This window comes from Camelus bactrianus, chromosome 31 (assembly GCF_048773025.1).
Source record: "Camelus bactrianus isolate YW-2024 breed Bactrian camel chromosome 31, ASM4877302v1, whole genome shotgun sequence".
Classification (NCBI taxonomy): domain Eukaryota; kingdom Metazoa; phylum Chordata; class Mammalia; order Artiodactyla; family Camelidae; genus Camelus; species Camelus bactrianus.
In genome coordinates this window covers 15,456,267-15,478,954 of record NC_133569.1, presented here as the reverse complement: position 1 = coordinate 15,478,954, position 22,688 = coordinate 15,456,267, and the positions used below count along the sequence as shown (strand labels likewise).

Below are 22,688 nucleotides of genomic sequence, written 5' to 3'. Positions count from 1 at the left end.
CTCAGTAAAAGCTATCTCAATATAGGAGAATCCAAATGTGTGTAAAAGATAAATTTAAAAGCGACTGCTTCAAAGAAAGACTTTTCATTTGGTGCCTAAAAATGTGATTAAATTTAAATACACTATCTTACACACACGAGTAGGTATGCGTCAAATGTAAACACTGCAGAGGCCCAGTGCGCTCACCGTGAAGCATGTAGCATGCTGCCCGGGAGCTCTGCAGAAATGCAGACTCTCAGGCCCTACCCAACCCTCATGGAACAGAATCCACAGCTTAAGCAAATCCCCAGGGGATCTGCGCACACATTAGGACTGAGACGCCCTGTCCAGGCGACAGTCCTGGTACCACAGCCAGCTCTACCTGCACAGGCATGTGGCAGGGATTCTCCTGGTGGTTCTCAATCTTCACTCCTCATCACACAGTGGGACAATCACCTGAATCCCATGAGTAGGCTTTTTTTCCCTTTTAATTAAAAAAAAAAATTCTCTTCTTTTTTTTAATACTGATGCCTGGACCCTAACCCAAACTTAGGATTTCACTCATCCTGGGTGGGACCCTGACAAGAGCATTTTCTTCACAACTCCTTAGGCCATTCAAGCGCAACCACCGTTGAGAAGCAAGGCTCACGAGCAGGTCCCGCAGCCTGATACGACACAGCCTCACCAACAGTCAGAATCACAAACGCATCATCAGAATGAGAGATCAAGACGTGCCTGGATTTAATTCTCGCACAAAACACAGAATTACATCAAGGTGGTCTTCTCTACCCCCAAGTGTACCAAAGTAGATTTTGCCTGGGCTAGTGCTCAGGAATTACTTCTGAAGTTCCTCTCACTTTAACATGATCACAAATAACCACACCACTGAAAAGTCAAGGGACACCGCATAGTGCTGGAAAGCCTCACGGCACCTAACACCAGTAAGCCCTCAAACAGATGTTTGGCCAGAGGATTAGAAACCTCTAATCTCTTTTCCTGTGCTTATCACATAAATTTTTTTAAAGTTCCACCAAAAGCCCATAAATATTTCCTTTCCTGATCTGTTCAACTGTAAAATTTCAAGAAGGGTTCTAAAGATGAGGAATGAGGGCAATGGAGGTTGGCAGCAGGGAGAATCCAAGAATGCAAGGATCTGGAAGAGCAGTCCAACGCGAATGCAAGCCTGGGAGAGCTGGAGCAGAAAGGTTATGGTCAGGGGCCCAGGGAGCGGGGCGGGGCCGAGGTCAAGGCGCAGGGTGTGACCGCGCAGGGGTTGTCAGGGCAGAGCAGAGGTGAGAGAGTATCCCCGAGGGTACAGATGTGCTGAGGATGGCCAAAGGAGAGAAGTTCTAGAGGAAGACTGAGGTAAGCCAGATGCCAAGTCCTGAGTGAACCCGGCAGAGAGCCTAGCCCATGTCACTCGGTAACCACTGAGGGGCAGAGGATGGCCAGAAGCAGGGCTGTCTGAGGATCCTAGCTTTTTCCAGCAGCCTCTTGAGCATGAAGCATCCAGGACAGCCTGGTGTAGGACACCTCCTCCTAACGGCCCGGCCGCCTTTGACAGGGCTCAGCAGAGATCTTCAGGCACCACCCTCAGGTTTCCCTTCCCGGGCCTGCTTCCTCTGTCCTCACTGCGAAACGTGCAGGTGCAGAAAGGGGCTAAAAGATCAGGAATTCAGCCCCAGCCTACAAAGGAAATCACCAAACAAAATTTCCAATAGCTAGTAATTCTACAGTCTTTGAAAAGAACATGAAATAACAAATAGCTACCATCCTGGGAAAGTTTCTGTCAGTCTGGAGAAATGTCAGAAATAAACGGAACAAGTCTTTCTTGCTCTATAGCCAGGGCCTGGCCTTGGGACCAATAAAGGTACATGAGCACGACATGCCAGATGAGCAGAGTGATGGTTGTAGCAACCACGCACCCCAGACTTTCACAGATAAGGTCAACTTAAAATATATTTATCTCATTATTTCCAGAAATCCACATTTCAAAAACTCTATAATATTTTGACATCCAAACTACAACCAGAGCTGTCTCTTACAGTTGGAAACAGCACCAAAAACCGTGGTATATAACACAGCCCAGCTTAACAGTCAGGATTGTGGATTACGGAGCCACCTCCTTTGGGGGGTAGTTCGGTCACCCTATTCCTAATCTTCTGGTTTTGAAACAAACAGTACTGTACAACAGAGGAGATACTACACCTCAATCCCCTCCAGATTCTCCCCGCCGATCCAACACTGCTTCAAAATGCTTTTACAGCGGAAGAGCCAGGACCAGAGTCTGCCCTTCCCCCACCTCAGGCTGCCCTCCAGACAGTACTGGCAGTCTGAGCAGAGCAGACCGAACCTGCCCGCAGCCCCCCTCTCCCATGGGGATGGAGGTGCACTCCGCTCTGCGTGCATCAGCGACCGGCACTCTTCCCCGAGGTCAGTCTGGCCCTCGTGCCAGCAGAAAAAAACCCCAAATAACGTATATTCTTTTTTAGGTTCCTTGTAATAACATATTATCTGTCAAGTATTATTATTCAGAGGATCACATTTAGCCTTCGTATGAAGCCTCTAAATGTTTTTTTTTGTTGTTGTTGGTAACTTTGTCTGGAAAGTGCTGTTAGTAATAGATCTAAATATTTCTATACACAGTTGAAAATCAGTGTTGAAACACAACATATCAGTCGTGTGTGGCTTAATACCTCAGTAGTCTTCTTACTCTGTCTTTTCCCAAAAATGCAGTCCAGGTCTGTTTTGCTCCGAGATGAGAGATCCTTCCCTAGAGAAACAACATGATGCTTTTCAGTCACACATTCTTCCCAAAATAAGGAGCACCAGTATAAACTGTGAAACTCCTGAAAACAAGATGGGTTTTGGAAAACAAAAAAAAATTCTGTAAACTACTGACTTTGTTTCCCCTTCACAGATTACAACTGTTTAATTAATAAATACGATTAACTAAATTTAAAAATCACTTAAAAATCAAGTAAGTGAACCAGAATCCTTGCCTTTCTCTTCACGGCAGAAACAACCCAGAGCATGCAGACTGAGAGGAAAATTACACTCTAAAGCTTGCTCTACTACTGGGTATGCTTTCTAGGTCTCTTGGTTCCCCTTTTATAAAATAGACCCCATTTACTTCAAGGAACACGAGCTATTTACTTAGAGTTATGAAATGCAGAATTAAGAATCCTGCTAAGATATAACTTTTAAATAAAAGGACACATAATAAGAGCAGGAAATTAAACGGCTTCTGGCAAAAGCAGCATGCAAAGGATCCATGATTCTTATTAAAAACACTATATACTCTTTCACTTAATTTCAAACCCACAGACCAACTAATTTAAAATTCACTTCTTTGAAATCTCCACTTCTACCAATAACACTCTGTGAGCAGTCGACCAGATCTATTCCCATCTGTCAACATCATGGTAAATGTACTGAAAATGTAACCACTACATGTAAAGTCCTGAGGCTCTGGGGGAGCGAGGCTCTGGGTTAGACACTGGAATTTCTGTTCTGGGTTGGAAGCCCAAGTTCCACTGTCACAGACTCACTTGTCTTCCTGGTTTCCTGCAGCAAACCGACTTGGCAAAGTAATGTCATGACCCAGGAAGGTTCAAGTTCACTGACTATCACTGGAGCATTCAAATATGATGTTGCCAAGTGACTCTATGAAATTAAAAAACAAACACCCTTCGATTTAAGGCAAAACCAGGTGCTCAAACTAGTTTCTGAGGCTGCAGCACCAGGCTCACCAGTCCAGGCAGCGCGACCTGTCCCTGCCAGGCAGGACAGGCCCCCCAGGGTGCTCTCCTCTCTTCCTGAGCTAGAAATGGCACTTCCTGGTTCTTCCTGATTATCAAGTAGAACCCAGATAAAAGACCCCAAAGAAACCTACTCAGGAACAAAACGAAGCTTGTCCCACGTGGGAACTCAGAAAATAAACCGGAAAAGTGGGGAATAAAACTGGCCCAGTGGGGAGCAGTGGACGACCCTCAGGGGGTCTACAGATCTGCACTGGGCTCTGTCATCAGCACACCCCACTCCGCACCGCAGAGCGCACTCAGGGCGGCAGCTTCCATCTCAGAAAAAGGGCTTGGACATGGTTCAAAATGTAGAGCGACCATCCACCCCTAAGCTAGCTTCTGAAATGGAACAGATACCCTAAAAGAAATGCAAATTAAGATCTCTTTTACAGCAACTGAACTAAAAAGAATGCTGGAAGGTAATGATTAAGGAAGGGAGGGTACATGCGAGAGCACACTTTTAAAACAGGATGTCAAACCACGAACACGCAGAGATTAAAAACAAGCCTACAAATCAAAGGGAAAGCTGCCAAGCTGGGGGAGATGTACCAAAGAAGGTGCAAGTGTTTCTAAAGTTTTGGTGATGGGTTCTTGTATCAGAAATATTTATCCTTTAGCAAGTTCACTTAAGTAAATGTAGAAACCAGGACTGTTACAGGCCTTGCTCTGGATTTGATCTGGAAAACAAAACACAGAGAAGAAAGAGTCAGAGACTACTGGAAAGGAACTTAAAAAAGTAGATAAAAATGTGAAGATGGAAGTGATACTGAAATAATTATTAGTTAATGGACTTGGTTGAATAGTTTATAAATGTTACACAATTGTGGCCACTTTCGAATAAAATATATATATTAAAAATGAGTTTGAAAGTTATTGGTCTCAGTTCTGAATGGTGGTCAAATCCTATTGATAAACTTATCTCTTAGAGAAAATGACAATCAAAAAATTGAAGGGAATAGGAAATAAATATTATCTGCTTGGATTTGGTTTTATCTATCTACTGGCTTCAATTGGTCATGACGTTTCCAGACCAGGAAAAAAGGTCCAGTAGCCAAGCTGGTGTAACAAAGTCCATGAAAGGATGATCTGCTCATTCTGACAACAGCACTTTATCTGTGATCACAAGTACATCAGGGCAGCTTCCTAGAAGAGACCCATATGCATGCTACAGCCAGACACAGCACCGACAGGTCCACCCGGGAAGCAAATAAAACTATATAAAAAAAAAAAGAACCTAAGATTCATGGAGATTTGGAGCCTCCTGGTTTAAAGGCAAAAGTCAAACAGAGCCCAAGTTCTCAGGAGAAAACTGTATTATAGCACTGCACTGCACAGGGCTTGAGAAGCTGAGTTTTTCTACTCCGAGTAAAGGGGCCAGAGTAAGGAAATGCAAGCTTGAGAAATATGTCCGCTAAATAAAAATCACTGATGGTTTATGTAGGCAGCTTCACTTGCTTAGAAAATTTATCTGCATTCTCCAATCAAGGAGAAAACAAATAATACTATATTTTGAGTTTCTTTTTTTAATGAAAACACACAGGACTGATAATAAACCTAGAACGGAAGATTACAACCACCTCACTGAGCGGGTGAGAGTGTAAGGAAGCCAGGAAGCCAGAAAGAATCAGAGTGGGGATGGAGTTAGTGAGACCCTCACAACCAATAACAGGACAGCCAGAACTTTTCTAAAGCCTGCAATGGTGCTATTTTATATTTGAATGTCAAAAGAGCCACAGCCAGGAGAGGAATCTTAACACCCACCACTAGCAGAGCCGACTATGGGGAGCCAGTCCAGCCAGGGAGCCCACAGCCAGCGTCCACACCAGCTGGCTCACACGGGGACATGTGCTGCAACAGCAGTCTCCTTGTTTAAGAAGCAGAATCTCACAATTGTCACAGGAAGAAGTCTGAATCAATGAGAACAACGGAGCTGCACAAGCCAGGTCCACACAACCTCCCGCCCACCCGCTGCATGACTGGGAGGAGAAGGCAATGCTGTCTGGACGACTTCTCGCTGTGTAACATCACAAACCTCAAAGATGGCTTTGGGGAAATGGGTATTTTCTCCATTTTCTTCTTTGCAGATAGGGCCTTGCCAAACATTTTCAAGTTAAAAGAAATGACTGTTGAAGTTAGGTTTTTAAACAAATATAGATAAAAGTAACATTTTAAAATTATGTAATAAGTTATGCCAAATTTAAATTATAATCTTGGGATTAGAGAAAGGAATAATTATGTACTGGAACTAACATATTTCAGCAGCAGCAAACTTTACAATGCTACTTGCTCCTGCAATCTCTCTGATGCAACATTTTTATCTTCACTCTTCACACCAAGCTAAGTGAAATGCCATCTTCCCATGTTTTAGTTTCCTGGACCACTGATGAGTTATATCAATCATCCTCATCAGATAAGTACATTAGTACTGTAATTATGAGCACATCCATGGGCTAAAACCCTTAGTATCCATTATGCTGAACAACCAAAAGTTCCAATTAATGGCACCATTTCTGATGACTTAAAAATCTTTCTTCATTTCACAAAAAAGGAAACTGAGGCTGAAAGAAGGGGAGAGGTTAAGTGATTTGTCTCAGAGCCATGACCAGAACCCAGTTTCTTGTGACCTGAGACAGTCTATCTTGGAGGAAACAGCTTATCAGCCACCTTTGTGACAATGTATCTTGAATTATCTTCCCTGCATACCAGTGCCCCCTTCTCCTCAAGCAAGGCTAATAAACAAGCAAATCTCATTTTAAAAGAGGGAAAGTGAAGACACAACACACCAAGCAGGTGGACAGGGTCATCCGGCAAGGGGGTTTGGTTTAACTAGAAATAGAAAGGAGATAGTCCCGGCATCCAGTAGATTAAAGTAGATTAAAGCGGTTTATCTGGGCTTCAGCAAACGCTTCAGATGAAACCATGCCTGCAGTCAGGTGCCACAGGAAAATGAGAAGGTTCTATTTGCAAAAGAGAAAGCTTAAGAGGCCGCTGTAGGCCCAGAAGTCCCAGGGCACTTTCTTTCCTTAACTGGCTCATCGCCCTTCCGCTGTATCTACTTTTCTTCCATCAGGTCTGATGAGAAGGGGTGATATTTAAGGGACTGGGTATGAAGTGACCATTTAGCCTCTCCTGAAAAGGACTGTCTCCTGTTCTGCAGCAGGTCAGGGGTGAAGAAAAACCCTGCTCAGAAGCCACACAGGAAAACAATGAAGAAGGCTCTTCACGAGAGAAAGACGAGGGACTTGGGTGAAGAGCCACACCCGCTAGGACTGGGGGGAGCACTGGCCCATCCCTCACACAGCCCCGAAGCTGACCAGCTCCCCACTCCATCCAATCCGCCACCACCTCGCCCGCAAACCAGCCCCATCCACCTTTTGAGGTCCTGGCTCCAAGTAAGAACCACCATTAACAGTTTAGAGGGGCGGGGGCTCCAGCTCCCACTGCTGTTCAGGGGGTTTCAGGGCTGAGGGAATTCTCAATCACTGAAACAAGACCAAAGCCAAGATGTGCTTTCCCAGCACACAGAGGCAGACACACTCATCCAATCTCCCATAGAACCATCAAGTGATGACTAAATGACATAATATCACCATGTTTACAGTTTAAGTATATCATGTAATAGTACGGTTTTTGTGCCTGAAAAGTACACTTAATGCATAACTCTGTTCTCTGGGAAAACACCTGGGGAGCTGAGGGCAAGTTAAATGGTTTCTTACCAATACACGACTGCCGCCTAGTGGTGAGAGGGGACAACTGCACTGCCTGACACGTGCATTGTGGGGAGGCGTGGTGAAGTGGGGAGGTGGTGACAGGAGGACAGCCCAGTCCTCAAGCGCTTCCTAACGCGCTCTCTGCAGGGGCCATGGAACACCGGCCACATGAAGTGGAGGACTGGGGTGGAGTAACGCGGGTCAGCTAGGGAGTGAGATTTCTCGTACTGGAGTTCTCAAGGTAGAGCATAATTTCCTAAACTGGTACATTTTTTTAGAGCAATTGGAGCACCAATATCAAGCTCTGAGAAACAGGAAAATGTAACTAAAAGTGTTGAGCAATAAATTAAAATTATTTTCTGATCGAGCCACGTGAAGTCCCCTTTCTCCTCTAAATAAGCAAGTTAGCTTCTGCACTCTGCTTTGCCAAAGGACTTGTACACAGTGTAAAACAGAGTCTGGGGCCCCACCTCGGAGCGAGTGAATGTGACCCCACACCAACAAGCCCCCAGAGACTGACAACAAACACTGGAAGTCCAGCGCCACTCCCACCAGTCCACCCGCGGTGTCCGCTCCCCTCCCCTGCACGTCAAACAAGCGGCGCTGGTGAACGGCTAAAAATGCTCTAAGAAGCCCAGTGTGAACACAGAGACTGCAAACAAATAGAGACATGCTGAATTTTTACCTTTGGTGAATTTCATATAATGAACACGATTTTTGGAGATTTTGGACTTCTCTTCAAGGCTGAAAGATTTCTTTTCCTTGTTGTCAGAGGAGTCTTTTAAAAAAAAAAAAGGAGGAAAAGCATTAAACTCTGCACCCCATTCTCATTCTCCTCAGTAAAGTGGAATTATTTAAACAAAACCTTCAGATGCCCCATCATTTATTACTGAACTCTAACCAAGTGATTACACATATTCTTAAACTGTGTGCTACAGATCAGCCACGGTTATTCTCCAGAAATTTATAAAATCTTGGAGGAAGAGAAATAAAAATTTGTGTTCACACAAAAACCTCCACACGAATGTTCATGATCACCTTATTCATGACAGCAAAATACTGGAAATAACCCCAAATTCCTTCAATGGGTGGACAGCTGTGCACGTCCTGGGACCCCCTCACCCTGAGCACTACCCCGCAGCGAAGAGGACGCAGCTATTGATACCGGACAGCGACCTGGAAGGACGTCAAGGGCGCTCCGCTGCAGTGTGGGATCTACGTACTGTATGACCCACTCAGCTATAATGTCCTCAAGTGACAAAGCTACAGAGACAGAGAACAGATTAAGGTTTCTAGGGGACAAAGATGAAACTGGGGTTTGGAGGTTGGAAGGGTGGAAGGTGGGTATGAATACAAAAAGGCAGCACGAGGCAGCTCTTTTGTGGTGATGAAGAAATACTGAGTGTTGACTGTGGTGGTGGCTGCATGAATCTATACATGTGATAAAACTACAGACACACACACACACACACACACACACACACACACACATGAATAAAGGCTAAAAAAGTGATGAAAACTGAATAAGGTCACTGGTCTAGTTAACAGTCAACAACAGCACTGTCAACTTCTGAGTTGTGATATTACGCTATGACTACATCAGATGTCACCATTGGGTGAATGATACTCAGGACTCTTTCCACTGCCATTTTTGCAATTTCTACAAAGCCTATAATTGCAAAGTCTATGACTGTTTCAAAATAAAAAGTTCTTTAAAAAAGTTAATAAAGGTAAGACAGATTAATGATCCCACAGGGCTGGCACTGAGCCTCTGCCTCAAACCTAGATTCCACCAGAGGCTTACCTTGCAGGGCAAAAACAGCAACAAAACAAATCGCGGAGGAATAAACTCACGTGGTTGTTCCTTTGACAAACAAGGAAAATGGGAGCCAGAAAGTAGTCCCTTGCCTGAAATATCAGAGCAAGTAGGTCTGGGGTGAGAGTCAATTGCAGGATTGGGACTAGCTGCCTGTATCCCCTCGTCCTTGTCTGTTTGTCAAGTTCAGGTAACAGAAGGAGAACATCACAGGTAGTAAAGAGACTGAGTTTTCCTAAAGTTGTGTCATTAGGGAATATAAATACGAGGTTAGAGGAAGAAGAGAAAAGGACACTTTCACCTTAATACTAAAGCACAAGCAGCACGTGTCCGTTAACCATGTCAGTTACCTGCAGCCCCTCCCGGGAACGAGCCATCTCAAAGGCCAAGCGTGAATCACACCTGGACAACGGAAAGACAGCGGTTCAAGCTCTGACGCTGAGCACGGGTTAACGACACCAACAGCCCCCAGCGCTCTCCCCTCCAGCCACCTCCCAGGGACAGCCTGGGATTCTTTCCGAACACACCTACCAGGACACTGTCTCTGTTCTCGTGGCCAGGCACTCCCTGTGGCACACACCACTCCCAATTTGGGTGTTCCGAACCCAGATCACCCAGCAACCCACCAGCTTAAGGCAGTTACCATCAATCGAAGGTTCACTGTACGCGGCGCTAGACTAAGCTTTCCTCACATTCTGCACTTCCTTTCACAAGCACCCTAAAGGTAGCTGCTCTGACCATTAAACTGACTTCAAGGACACTGAAGCACAGCAGGCCACAATGAGGCACATGGAGGAGGAGGCCACGACGGGACCCGAACCCAGGCAGCTGAGCGCACGTTCTCAACCTCTGCACTGTCCCCGGCAGGGCTGCGCTCACACCTCAGAGGACACAGAACCTCCTGGGAGCTTCTCCGCCTTCCGAGGACATAGACCCCCCCCCCAAAGTACACCAGAGCCAGACCACGTCCCAGGGGAACCGTTTCTTCCTGCCCGTCCACACACACGCTCCCCTCAGGTGGCTCTGATTCTGTGTGGACGCATCATGCGGCCCCCTCCCACTTTAAGCAGGGGGAGCACAGCTCTCCTCTCACCAGGGTAAGAAGGGAACAGGCCAGAGTACTGGTGTCAGGGAGGTGGCCTTAATCAAAGCAGTGAAACTAGCCCTCTCCCGACACCCATCTAGCTCATTAAGAGATTCACTTCCAAGAAAGTTTCACTGTTCTAATAATTATTTGTCAAAATTTATAATATATATCCTGGTTTTATTAATTATAACCTACTAATTAATAACAACAATTTAATCCAAAGGAAAAGTATTTACACTTAGGTCTTAGGGTTACCAGAAATAAACCAAAAATTTATATGTATTTGTTTGTTTTGTAGCAGAGAAATAGAACACGGTGATAAATTTTTCAGTTTAAACAAAAAAAATACTAACAAAACACTATGGGGTATATACAATGGGAATATTATTGCAAAGGAAAAGGAACTACGAAATATAATATTTCTGAATAATTAAAGAAAGACTTGCTTGTGTATTTCTAAATAGATAACCATGGATATCAAATTGCTCTGGAATTTAACATCCACTGGACACACCTGGGATTGATGCGATGCTTTTATTTTAAAATGCCAATATTTCCCAATTGGCCAGATACTGTATTCTTTGCAACTATTTAAAGCTATGATTAAAAGCATTATACATATCAACCTAAAAATGTGAGATAGGGTATAATGTTGTCTGAGAGTCCCTCAGGGGCTCTGCGGGGCTGCCAGCACCCTCTAGTGGTCTTGAGGGGCAACGTCATCTATAGATTAGTAACTGGCTGTCAATGACTTAAGACACTTCTAGATCTTATGAAGAAAAAGAACCAGCTCGCAGAGATGAGCCCGTGGACCGGGCTGCCCAAGGACTGGTGCCAGCACTTTGAATCTGTTATGCACTCTTCCTGACAAGTAAACAGGGTTCCCGAGTCACATTCAACACTTCACTGCCCGCACATCCAGGAATCCACCAGGAAGGCCCAACTACAGTGAAGGTGCTCTGGCTGGGCAACCAGCACAAAGCGGAGCTGTGCCAAACCAGGGTTTTCATAACTCCCACAATGGCATTTCTCAGACAGAAAATAGTAATCACAGTACTGTCAAATTGGAAAAAAAGTAACTCTCTAGCTGTCACTGTCAAATCTCGAAAGTAAACTGCTCTCTTCCCCATAGCTCCAAAACTGAGCCTCAGTACCTGCTTTATGGAATGTTGGAGCTGATCATTTTTGGGCACCCCTATCACCTGGCAAGATACAACGCATTCTCTAACTCAGTACATCAAAGGGGAAAGTGATGACACCAAAGTGAGAATTTTCCCTGTTCAAGAATCAACATGTGGATGTTTTTCAGAAAAAGAGCCCAGACTCAAACTCTTCAGTTAACCTTCACTACAGGCTTAAATGACACAAATTACACTTGTCATGTTTTCCCTCAAGTCCACCAGAAAGGGGCCCAATGCAATTTTTAGAAATCTCTTACTGTGACAGATGTTGCCATACACAGGAGTACTTGAAGTCTGTACAGTTAGTTATAAAGCAAACCCCCTTGTAACCAACTTCTGGATTAGAAAACAGGATACTGCCTGCATCTAGAAGCATCAGCACACCTTTGCCCCTTCCTTCTACAACAGGGCTCCACAACCTCTGAACTACTGCATTTGGGGCTGCATACTTCTTTGTTTGGGGCGGGGAAAGGGGGAGAGGCACAGCTGTGTTGTGCACTGCAGGATGCTCAGCTGCACCTCTGGCCTCTACCCACTAGATGTCAGTAACACCCCCCCCCCAGTTGTGGGCACCAAAAATGTCTACAGATGTTGTGAAATACCCCATAGGGGGCAGAATCACCCCCGGCTGAGAACCACTGTCAGAACAGTAACCACTGCCCTGATTTGGGGGATCATCATTCTTCCCCTTGCTTTTCATTCTGGTTTTAACCATTATTAGGAGAGAGGGGAACAGGGGTGGGGGACACAGGGCGTAAAGCACAATGTTCACAAATACCTGTGCAACTATCAACCGGGTCAAGAAACAGAGCATGAATGTCACCCCAGAAGTCTCATCAGCCCCTCCTCAACCCCAAACCCATTCCTGTCCCCAAGGGTAATCACTAATGTGACTTTCACAATAGAGTAGAACTCATTTCCTTGTGTATTAAAGTAATTTTGCCACCCAAGAATGGGTCCTAAATATAAGGTTTCTGCCTGCCATTTGAAGTGTTACATAAGCGGAACCACAATGGCTGTCATGTGCCCTGCTGCTTTCAGTCAACACTGGGTTAATGAGATTCTTCTAGACCAGAAGCAAACTATGGCCTGTGGGCCAAGCCCGGCCCGCCACCTGCTCCTGTAAACACTTCTGTGGGACACAGCCATATCCACCTGTTTATGTATCGTCTATCGCTGCTCTCACACTCCAACAGCCCAGGTGAGGAGTTAGAACAGAGACACTGCGGTCTGCAAAACATTTCTATAGGGTCCTTTGTGAAAAAAGTCCGCCCGCCCCTGCTCTATGCCCTCACGTGAACCTGTACTTTACTTCTTTGCATGTACACACGGCAGTCCCTTTTCCACTCCACTGCTGGTGGGCATCTGGGTTGCTGCAACTTTCAGGATATCACAGATAATGCTTGTAAGGATTTCTTCCTCTGACTGAAGTACATTCTTAAAAATTTCCTTTATTCAGGCTCTATTGGTGGTAAACTTTTTGTCTGGAAATTCATTCTTGAAAGATATAAGTGCTGAATGTAAAATTCTAGGTTGCCAGTTTTATTTCCCTCAGTATATTACGCTAATATCTTTTGGCTCCCATGGCTAAGAACTTGCTTTCATTGATAACTGTTGCTCCTTTGAAAACAGTAAGTGTCTTTTCTCTGGCTGCATTAAGCATCTCCGATTTTGTGCGTGTATATGAGATACTCTGCTCTGATGCTATGTTGTCTGTTATGACGTTTGCAAGTGAGGGTTTCTTAATGTAACCTGTTTGGATTCACTCAATTTTCTGAATCTGAGGACTTGCTTTATCACCAATTCTAGACAGTCTTCAGCTCTGGTCTCCTCACATATGGCCTCTGTTCAATTCTCCCTTCTTTGTGCTGCTGAACTTTTATTAGACATTCAGTCTTCTCATTTCACCCTCCATCTAAACTTCTATCTCCTATTTCCATCTCTTCCTCTTTCACACCTGTATTCTGGACAATATCTTTTAACTTACTTTTTGTACTTTTTTCAGCTGTATATACTGTTATTATACCCAATAGCACACTCTGCACCCAAAGCTATGTGTGCTAGGAGTCAGCTAATGTCATCAATAATGCAAACTCATGACTACCTGAGGGGAACGAAAAAGCTTAGGAAACAGAGATTTGGATAAATTTTCAAATAAATCCCTCAAATCTTTTCTACTCTCTCTCAACTATTCAGGAACTGAAAAAATTGGGGGATCTAGTTATTTCGGTATTTCATTTCTTTCTCTCATACTAGATTTTAAGTTTCTTCAGAGAAAGAAATGTGAGAAAATAACCCACAGAACCAGAGAAAATATTTGCAAATCAGATATCAAAAGACATACCTGGAATATATTAAAAATTCTTTTAAGTCAACAATAAAGACACATAACACAATTACAAAATGGACAAAAATCTGAGCAGATATTCTCCAAAGAAGACACACAAATGGCCAATAACCATGTGAGAAGACGCTCAGCATCATCAGCCAGTGAGGAAATGCAAGTCACTACTGCACTGAGATGCCACTCATACCACCAGCAGGACTGTAACCAAAAAGCAGACAACAAACAGTGCTGGCAAAGATGCAGAGAAATCACAACCCTCATACACTGCTGGTGTCTACCAACAGTTTCACTCCAAGTGTATACCCAAGAGAAATGAAAATATATGCCCACACAAACACTTGTATGTTAACATTCAAAGCTGCATTATTCAAAACAGACAAAAAGTGGAAACAACTCAATATCCATCAACTGATGAACAGACAAATCATAGAATACACATACAGTGGACTATTATTTGGCAATAAAAAGGAGTACGGCGTGTGATTTACACCTCAACAAAGCTGTTAATAAAAAAATAGCAACTTCCTGCCTTATCTCTCCCCAGACTCTTAGCTGGTTCTTCCGGGTTTTCCTTACTCCTATTTCTAAATAATACCCTTATGCTGCTAATTCTTATCAAGTTTCAACTGACTTCTAAAAACAGAATCGAGGAACAGGATGCAATATCAAATTGGCCATTAAGCATGGACCTTGTTGAGAAGGTGCACAGAAGCCATCGGGGGAAGAGCATTCCAGAGGGAGGCAGGAGCTCATACAAACCCCACGGCAGAAGCACACCTGGTGTTTCACAAAGCAGCACGGGGGTCAGCGCTGTCAGGACAGAACCGGTCAGAGGGAAGGGGAGATGAAATCAAAAAGGGAAAGGGTCTGTACACTTGAGGCTGCAACTCCACTGCAGGGGCTTCAGCTTTTATCCTAAACAAAAAAGAGGAACTGACAGGGGTTCTGTGCAGGAGCACAGACAGACACACGCTTTAAAAGAATCGCTGGCTGTCAGGCTGAGAGCAGACCGAAGGAGTCCACGGACGGACAGAGAAAGATGAATTTAGAGCAGCAGCTCCCAGTCAGGGCATTCTGCCCAGGGGACATGTGGCAATATCTGGGGATATTTTTGGTTGCCACAACTAGGGGGAGGGAGTGCTAGTGGCATCCAGCAGGCAGAGGTCAGGGAGGCTGCCAACCATCCTAAGATGCACAGGACATGCCTCACAGCAGAGAATTCTCTAGCCTGAACACCAGCATGGCCACGCCTGAGAAAAGCAGCTTTAGAGGCTCTTGTAATGATCCAGACAAGAAATAACCACTGCTCAGACCATGCTGGCTACGGTGCAGGTGACACGAAGCAGTCAGGGTCTGCACACACTGTGAAGGCAGAACCAACACAACTTCCTAGGAGACACAGGAGGAGGAAGTAGACATCAACTGAGACGGGGAGACGGTGGGTTGTGGGGGTCAAACAGTTTGCAGGGTGGGGGTGGAGGAGGAGCAGAACTGGAGTTTGGACACGTGAAGTTCTAGAATGAAGATGCTGAGTAGTGGGTTCAATACCAGCCAGGAGTTGAGGAGAGAGGGTGAAGCAGTAGAGAAAGGTCTGGCAGTTGTCACCACACCCCCACCCCTACCCCCACGAGACCAGACAGTATAGCAAGCGAATTCGTGCAGATGAAAGAGGAGAGAGGGCCAAGGATTGAACCACAGGACTCCAGACACTATCAGGCTGGGATAAGTTTACACAGAAATGTAAACGGAATAGATTTACCCTGTCATACTCAACTCTTAAAAGGGAAAAAAGTATCTGCTTGTGACTCAGAGCACCACTCAATGAGCACACCATTAACATGGAAGCAGAAATGACTATCTAGAACAGCTTCAATCAGTTAGCTGTCAGACACATGGTACATGCAGTGAAAACAGGTGATAAACACATTTTATATTGAGATTATGTCTTCTGTAAACCTAATGGATAAAAAGCAAAGGTTTCCCCACCTGCGGTTTCCTGCCCATGGCAAGTGTTCAGTTCAGCCAGAAGCTGGTTAAAATCATCCTGATGAGCAATCCAGTTGTCCTGAAAAATACCCAAAAAATCCTCAATTAGAGGCAAGCCTGTAGTTTACCTACACTGACCAAGATAAGACACATACTGGAATCAAGGAAATCTGGCAGTTAAAGTGAATTTTTAAATGTTTCACCAAAATATTTTATTAATTTGGATGAAGAAGAAATAGTATAAATTTAAAATGTAATTTATCTGTATCACTATTAAAAACAGGCATCTTGGAAGCTTAAGCACTAATTTCAAAAGTGGATAATTTATCAAGTCAATTTACAGTCAAATAAACAACAGGCAATCTATGTGCCAAGTATTAAAATAAAGCAAATTAAATTTTCACTAAGGGAAAATTATGTAGGTCAAAGGCAAAAAGCAGTGATGGATTTGAGGGCTGTCTTCTTTGCTCATTTGAGCTGAAAGTATTTTGCCCAATTCTGTTTGCTCACATCCACCCCAACTTTAGAAAATAACACTGGGGGAGGGAGGAGAAAGGACTCCAAGCTCCCTGAATCAATCAGCACCCATTTACAAGGTGGAGAATCTGGCTTTAAAAGAGAATGAACAACTCCAAAATAATATAAACTTGTGGGGAGCAGGGTTTCAATTTAAAAATTTGCCTTATACACACTTTTTAAAGAATGCTTAAGGTTAAGGCATACTGAATAGGTTTACTGTGTCTCCTAAAAAATTAAGTGTATCTGCATATCCATCTCTCAACATCCACCTTCAAAATCAACCTTATAGAAACTCTTTTTTAAAAATTATCCAAGGTCTGTTTACTAACTGATGAAAATACAGAAGATAATGCTAAACATTCCATCTAGTAAGAGTGTGACATTCCAAACATTCTAAAGTATTGGTCCTGGATTTCATCATCAGAAATAGTTACAGCATTGCCCCCGCCCCTGTCGCCTTTTTCCGGTTTTATTGTGACATAATTGAACTACAGCGCTGTATTAGTTTTCAGTGTCCAACATGGTGATTTGCCAAATGCATATATTAAACTCTTCCTTTAGTGGTTTAAGATTTTTGCTATTAGTCCAAATAATTTTAGCTACTCAACTAATTCTACTCAGTAGTTCAGAGCTACTGAACTAATCAAAGTAATCCAGTTTACCTAAAATAATTCTCCAGATTTTCTACCAGATTCTGTTGGCTGTAAAAATGTAAGAACAAAGCTTTCAGCTTAGATTCTTTTTAAAGTGAACTTTCAGCTTAGATACTTTCATTGAAAATGAAAGGTATGGTAAGCCATGAACTTTTAATTACAGTGTCCTATTTTCAAAGTGTCAGCATTTAAGAGGAAATGTAAATAAATTCAACTGCTATACACCAACAGTAAGCAACAGACAATGGGACAGGAAAAGAATATTGCTTTCCTGCAGTATTTCTGAAACTAAATACCACCAGTCTTTAACAATATAAACTAATATTACAACACAGGTTAAGATGAAAATTCCTTTTTGTCCTGAAATGATTATTCCTTTAAAAAGAATACTTTTTGTGTAGTTTAGTAATAAAACTAAGCTTGGATTTCTCAGGCATAAGTAAAGAATCCCATGAGGACAATCAGGAAGATGATGGCGTGTCACATGACTGGCAGCCAGCTTAGGCACGGGCTCGCTCGTTCTCCAAAGCATGCACGACACAGGCTCTAAGAGCTAAAAACCGATCAATCAGTTTGACTGGATTAAATTTTTTATATTGATGAAAACCTCAGTTCTGCAAGGAACATGCCCAACCCCAGCCCCGCGGCAGCCATGCTGGTACTCACCTCGTTGCTGATGGTAGCTCCAAGCCCCAGGTGGTTATTTTTAACTTGAACTTTAATATGCTCTGTGGCTCCTTGCTCCTGAGCCCCTAAACCCTGCGGAGATCAAACACAGAGTTAGCACTTTTATTAGGTATTAAAAGAGACCGCCTTTCTTCCTTCACCAACTGTTCAATTATCACTAAACATCTAGGAGGCACTATCCTTGCCCTCAAAGAGGACACAGTCTACTGGATTCTTACAAGACATGTCTGTAATCCCAAGGATGCACTTACAATAATGAAAGCCAATTCTTCAACCTGAGACCCTCTTCAAGGACCATGGAAACACTAAGGAGAACATGCCTTTTTCTAATGCTCAAAAGCAGAGTATGACTACCAAACTCATAGAAGCCCAACAGAGACACTACAAGTCCAAGGCACTTTCCACTAAATAATTTTACAAACAACACTGAGGAAGGGGACTCCAAGCGCCCCATATCAATTAACACTCATTCGTAAGGTGTCCCAGAGAGCCTGGTGTACTGGAGAACCTGAAAGGCGCCCAGGGTGGCTCCAAGAGACTGAATGAAGGAAAAATAAGATGGCAATGGCAGAAAGGGGCCAGACCTCACAGGATCTTGGCAATTAGGACAGGAACTTGAATCTTATTTTTTAAGACAATGAGAAACCACTGAACTTTGAAGCACGGGAGTGACAGGATCTAATTTCTATATTTTAAAAGCTCAGGATGGCTGTTATATGGCAAACAGCCTAAAGGAGGAAAAGAAGGGAGGCAGGGACGCAGCTGAAAGGCTGTGGCATTGATCAGGGCAAGTGACGGCGGTGCAGGTCTGGGATGAAACACTGGACAGATAGGAGCAACGACTGCGGAAGCGGGGCTGAGAGAGGTTGAGGAGTTGAGCACGACTCCCAGGCTTTGGCTTAAGCAAGGTGACAGACAGGGTACTACGTGAAAGTGTACAGAAAACTCGAGAAGGAAAAGATTCGGAGGGATCAAGAGTTTTACAATAAAAATGATAAACCTGAGAGCTGGATCTGGTCTAAATAAAGGGAGGTGCCAGTTCTCAGCATTTAGATAACTGAAAGCACGGTCTGGACTGAGTGAGCTCACCCGAGCAGAGCACAGAAGGGGCCTGGGGCTGAACCTCGAGGAACTCCAAAGCTCAAAAGTCTAGAGGAGAAAGAGCTAGCAACAAATTTAGGAGTGGCCAGTAAGGTAGAAGGGAAAAAAACAGGACAGAGGGCAGTACTGTGGAAGCCAAAAAAGAGGTATTTCAAGAAAAGTAGTCAATTATGTCCAGTGCTGCTAAGGGATAAAGTAATGTGAGAACAAAAAAGAATCCACTGGATTTGGCAACAAGATCTTTAAAGACCTTGACAAGAAGCAGTTAAGTACAGTGATATCAATAGAAGTTCTACTTGAGTCAGGAATAAATGGAATGTGACGACAAGGAGAAAATGTGTAGTCTCGCTACAAAAGGGAATAAAATCTTCCTCTTAGGCAATAAAAACTCTGGTGGTTAAGTATGATTCCAAATGCAACTAATTAAAAGGCACATCTATGAAAATCACAGCAGGTTAAATGATAAACAAAGACAGCTGATATTTATGTTCAATCCTAGCTTTATCATCACAAGGTCATTACAAGTTAGGTATTTCTCCAAAATCACTTATTGATCCAAAATAAATTTCTCCCAGTCTCCTAAGAAAGATGTATTCTCCTGATCTGTAATCTCTCTGCATGGCTTCCATTTCTTTCGCTCTTCTCCACAATACCTTTCCTTTAGACCACCCCATCCTCTCCAGCATCCTCTGGCCAAACTTGGAATCGTCATTACTCCACGCAGTGTTTCTTGGATCCACAGACCACTTCTGCTTCCGCCGACCTGTAAATGAGAGGAGCTCATCAGCAACTTACCCTTCACATCTGGGAAACATTCCACAAACACACAATCCCTAATCTGCACACACACCACCTGCATAAACATGACTCACGTTATGTTTTATTAGATGCAGATATCAGATGCAGCATCCTATGCAATAGTATCAGATTGCATCATTCACCCTGTTTCCCCAATAACTGTACATACAGATTGACCTTTAAAGATTAAAATAAAAATGTTCCCTCCAAATGTGACAAAATGAAATACGTCATATACCATCAAGTGGGCCTTCCAACTCAGCTATCGACAGCAACCCGTAATTCCCGTGATGCCAGCGTCAGTGTCACCAGAAGCAGCAGTCAGTTTGGCTTTTGCTGCTACAGGTTATGTGCCAAATGCCAGCCGTACATTCTCAGATTCAGTTTTCACAGTAACCCAACGAGGGGAGATACTCTTATCTCCACTTTGCAGATGAGAAAATCTGAGGCCTACAGAAGGAAACACACCTAATGTCCCCAAGCAAAAACTAGAGCCATTATACAAACCAAGGTCCTACCGACTCCAAAGCTTATATTCTTAACCCACAGCATACAAGGGTCCCGACCTTGGGCAGAATCAACCACCATGCGGTCTCCAGTAACAACCATCCCTTCTCCCTGAAATGCCCTGAAGCCATGTGACCCTTTCTCTGAACTTACACAGTAAATTATCTGCTTCTTTTACAGCATTTAATTAACATTCTTCTGCATTATGGCTGTTTATACCCATCTCTGATGTTTGTTGTTAGACCATAATCTCCTTCAGGCTCACATTCAGGTCTTTTTCTTCTCCACAGAGGCTTATCCTATTTTTAAAATCTAGTAGTTTTCTTTGTGTTTGTCAAAAACATTCTTTATCCTGCATTTATCTAATTATAAATTATTATTTTATAGATTCTCCCCTATGTACCTTACATAGCAGATCCAAGAAACACTGAGTGGAGTAGTAAGGATTCCAAGTTTGGCCAGACTATGCTAGAGAAGATGGGGTGGTATACCTTACACAGGGGAGAATCCATAAAATAATTTATAATTAGAGAAATGCAGGATTAAAGAATGTGGAGAAGATAAAAGAAAACAAGTCCTTTGACAAGGGAAAACAAAGGAAAGAGCACAGTTAAACGAAAATGTTCACTAATGTTAATTAGGAAAAAGAAGTAGGTTACAAATCCATACCTACTGAATTATTCCAATTTATAAACTATTGGGGAAAAAATTGCTAGGCAGTAAAATGACAAGACTGGGACTTTTCTATGCTTGTATTTTCTCATTTCCAAAAATAAGGACACCAATGCTAAGTATCAAATCACAAGGGATGCCATAGGCATTAATTTAGCAAATTATTTTAAAAGACAACACAAAATATTACATATTATGATGACAAAATTTGAAAATTTGGAATCAAGGTGCAGAGAGAACTGAAAGTATTCTCTTGAAATCATGCAGTGTGAATTACTTCTGCCCACAGATGGCACTCACGCCTGCGTATCACTTCATACTTTCAACTATTTTCGTGTTCACCATCTCACTGATTTTTTTAAGCCAACCTAGCAATGAACATAATCAAAACAGTTAACAGCCCCAGAGACAATGATCATGGAAAGAGACATAAATAGCCAAGGCCAATATTCCCAAGTGCATGCTGAATTAAGCAAACACCAAAGAATATTAAAACCAGAAGTAGCCATGCTGGTAACACAGACGAAGAAATGGAGCCCCCAGGGTCACTCTAAAACATATTCCCTTCCATAAGTACTTATTTTAAAAACAATTTTTTAAAAACCTGCTGTTTTAACAAGAACGTAAAGATACAGCGATAATTAGATCAATTTTGTCACTTTCTACCTCAATGACTCGGGGTGAATTTATTTCCCTCTGAACCTCAATTCTGCCCCTGTAAAATGTGAACAGTGCTTTACTCACTTCGTTTTGTGCTCCCATTCCTCTACCCCCTTAGATTAGAGGATGCCAACAGCATTTATGTCACGGAATCCCTGTGTGGTTGCTCTTGGTCTGTTAAGTAAGGTGTTTCTGGTCATTGCTCACTAGACACTTTCAGAAAGTTACCAGCCGGCTTTTCATGACCAAAGCGCGACTGCCATCTGGTGGCAAGTGGCCTCAGCTACAGGTACCGTTCAAAAGTTAAATAGCCTCCCTGAGGAAGAGAATTAAAGAACTTCACAAAGCGATGGTAAAAGTCGAAGGCAAACTGAGGCAGGGTGGGACGTCGCGGCTGACACTCCCCCCATAGAAGAGTGTTAATAATTTCAACTAGCAAAGTCAAAACCGCCACAGCCTTACTTAGAATCACTCATTAGCCTAGCCGTCCCTAAAAAACGGTAACTTGCTGTGTTTGATGTTTTAACTCCTTTGCTTTTCTTTTTCTGGATTCAATACATCTTTGAGGACGGGATTTCACTGCCTGAAGAGATTCTGCCGGACCAACCGCCTCTTTTTAACCACAGGAAGCTGGGAGGCCCCACGGGAGTGAAAGAGCCAGTGCAGGTTCCCATAACCGGCGTCCTGACCCAGTTGGAACCCACCGCGCGCGTGCTCGGGTCTGATCGTGAGGACAAGCGTCCCGAATGGACATTCGCAATCTCTCACCAGCAAACCTGCAGCTAACTTTCGCGGAAGACCGGGCTGGGAAATCTCCGCCCGGCCCCTGGCATCTCCCAGGCCTACTGAGCGCCGGCTACCCGCGCCCCCCGCCACTCGCTCTGGACGCCGAGTCTCCCGGAACCTTCACCCGAGCACCCTGGTCCGGCCTCCGTGCCCAACACTCACGCTCAGCCAGCATCGACATGTCGCGGAGCCTGTGACGCTGAGAGCCTGCGGACCTGAGCTACGGCAGTTACCGCGCGGCCGACGCGCGAAGAAGCTAGAAACACCTGACTCGCACGCCGAGCCGACTGAGCGGCCCGGGCGCGTGCTGCTCACGTCACTGCGGCGCGACAGTTCCTAGACAACGCGGCGGCGAGTGGGCGGAGCGCGGAAGGTCCGGGGGCGGGGCTCGGAGAC

General features: G+C 43.9%; 1 protein-coding gene across 1 annotated transcript in view; it reads right to left on the bottom strand.

The window, feature by feature from the left end:
* The window catches only part of PINX1 (PIN2 (TERF1) interacting telomerase inhibitor 1), a 64,378-nt gene extending 41,765 nt beyond the window's left edge, over nucleotides 1–22,613 (bottom strand). Inside the window, exons 1-6 of the mRNA XM_010967830.3 lie at nucleotides 22,455–22,613; nucleotides 19,523–19,632; nucleotides 17,748–17,840; nucleotides 15,910–15,988; nucleotides 8,178–8,270; nucleotides 2,676–2,752 (exon numbers count right to left, since the gene is read on the bottom strand). Coding sequence (XP_010966132.1) covers nucleotides 2,676–2,752; nucleotides 8,178–8,270; nucleotides 15,910–15,988; nucleotides 17,748–17,840; nucleotides 19,523–19,632; nucleotides 22,455–22,473 — 471 coding nt within the window. The 5' untranslated portion in view covers nucleotides 22,474–22,613. The remainder of the gene's footprint in view (nucleotides 1–2,675; nucleotides 2,753–8,177; nucleotides 8,271–15,909; nucleotides 15,989–17,747; nucleotides 17,841–19,522; nucleotides 19,633–22,454) is intronic.
* Between the last annotated feature and the right edge of the window lie 75 nt (nucleotides 22,614–22,688).